This window comes from Poecilia formosa, unplaced genomic scaffold, assembly GCF_000485575.1.
Source record: "Poecilia formosa unplaced genomic scaffold, Poecilia_formosa-5.1.2 Scaffold25, whole genome shotgun sequence".
NCBI lineage: Eukaryota > Metazoa > Chordata > Actinopteri > Cyprinodontiformes > Poeciliidae > Poecilia > Poecilia formosa.
Window position 1 is genome coordinate 1,588,659 of NW_006799964.1, and position 1,594 is coordinate 1,590,252.

Here is a 1,594-nt window from a genome sequence, read left to right on the forward strand (position 1 = left end):
GTCACTGGTGAGACAGATGTCTGGGTTTCCCTCCTGCACACGCTTCCCTATCAGTAGAGGAGTAAAGAACAGTGGGTAGTTGGATGGATGACCAGAGCTGATTGGCTCTCCGATGGTTACTGTGATGTTTGCTCTGCTCCTCTTTCTCTGCAGAATGACGATAAAGAAAACGCTGACCTCGGCTACATGACTTCAGAGAAGGCCTACAGGATCGTCTTAGCCGGAGACGTGGCTGTGGGAAAATCTAGCTTCCTGCTTCGCCTCTGCAAGAACGAGTTTAAACTGAACTCCAGCACCACTCTGGGTGAGCTGGAGAAACTAAAACCTGCTCTGGGCGCTGAGAAGTATTGTATTAGAACCAGGACACCTTGATTTTAAGTTAGTTTTTGTTTTCTGTGGTCTCAGGCGTGGACTTTCAGATGAAGACACTCATTGTGGATGGAGAGCCAGTTTTATTACAATTATGGGACACTGCAGGGCAGGAGAGGTGAGTGAAAAGAAAGACACATTATACTGTCAGTGAGAAAGTTTTGTTTTCTCATGTTTTTGTGAACCTCATCTCTTCTGCTGCTGCCGTCCTCACAGGTTTCGCAGTATCGCCAAGTCCTACTTCAGGCGTGCAGATGGTGTGTTACTGTTGTACGACGTCAACTGTGAGAAAACCTTCCTGAATGTTAGAGACTGGGTGGACATGATTGAGGTAACACACTGGTTTGCTTCGCTGCTGTTTCCAGACATTTTCACATTGAGCCAACTCACAAAACTTGTTTAATCCTGCAGCTGATGTGTGCAATAAGTTCATTTAAATGTAAAACTAAGTGGTCCTACATGTTTCTCTCTTCCTATTTGCAGCTGATGTGTAAGTTTTTGATGGACGGCATGTATTTGGTGTGCTTTGCTGTCCTGTGAACTTTGAGTTTTGCATGCTGGTCTTTGCTTGTGGAGTGATGTCGGTGAAAAGAAAATAGAAATATGTCCATTCAGTGTTGCACTGTGTTGAAATCTTAACAAGCCTACTACACCTTTTCTAAATTTTCATGATCTGCACCATGACATCAATTGTTATTTCTTTCCCAGGATGTGTCCCATGATGATATTCCCATCATGCTTGTGGGTAACAAGTGCGATCTTCGGCAAGATGGAGATAAATCTGTTCCTACCAGCTACGGGCAAAAGCTTGCAATGGTAGACACAAACAAAAGTATTTTATTACACTTAGCTTGTGACAAATCTCACTGAACCAGGTTTTACTTTATTTTTGAATCCATTCATTTATTTGTCTGTTGATACAATTGTATTTATCACAATATGCATGTATTACAGTTAAGCCCCAAACTATTTAATCTCAACATTTAAGCCAGAGTCCTGACTTAAATTGGTTAGAGAATCTGTGGAGGAAGCTAAAGATTAGGGTGATGGCAAAGGGGTCTTCCGACCTCAAAAACTTGGAGCCTTTTACCTGAGACAAATCATCAAGATACCAGTGGAAATGTGCAGAAAGTTGATGCAGAAACCTTTCTGTTAGGTTTTTTTCACTTAGGTACAGATAAACATGTCAGGAATAATGCTTTATGGGATGGTAACGAGTTATCTA

General features: G+C 42.0%; 1 protein-coding gene across 1 annotated transcript; it reads left to right on the forward strand.

Moving 5' to 3' along the window:
* Positions 1 to 69: 69 nt before the first annotated feature.
* On the forward strand, positions 70 to 1,155 carry LOC107835807 (ras and EF-hand domain-containing protein homolog). The gene is made up of 5 exons (XM_016669441.1): positions 70 to 304; positions 406 to 487; positions 586 to 700; positions 781 to 787; positions 1,078 to 1,155. Coding segments are annotated over exons 1-5 (423 nt in total). The 5' UTR covers positions 70 to 87; the 3' UTR covers positions 1,080 to 1,155.
* The last annotated feature ends 439 nt before the right edge of the window (positions 1,156 to 1,594 follow it).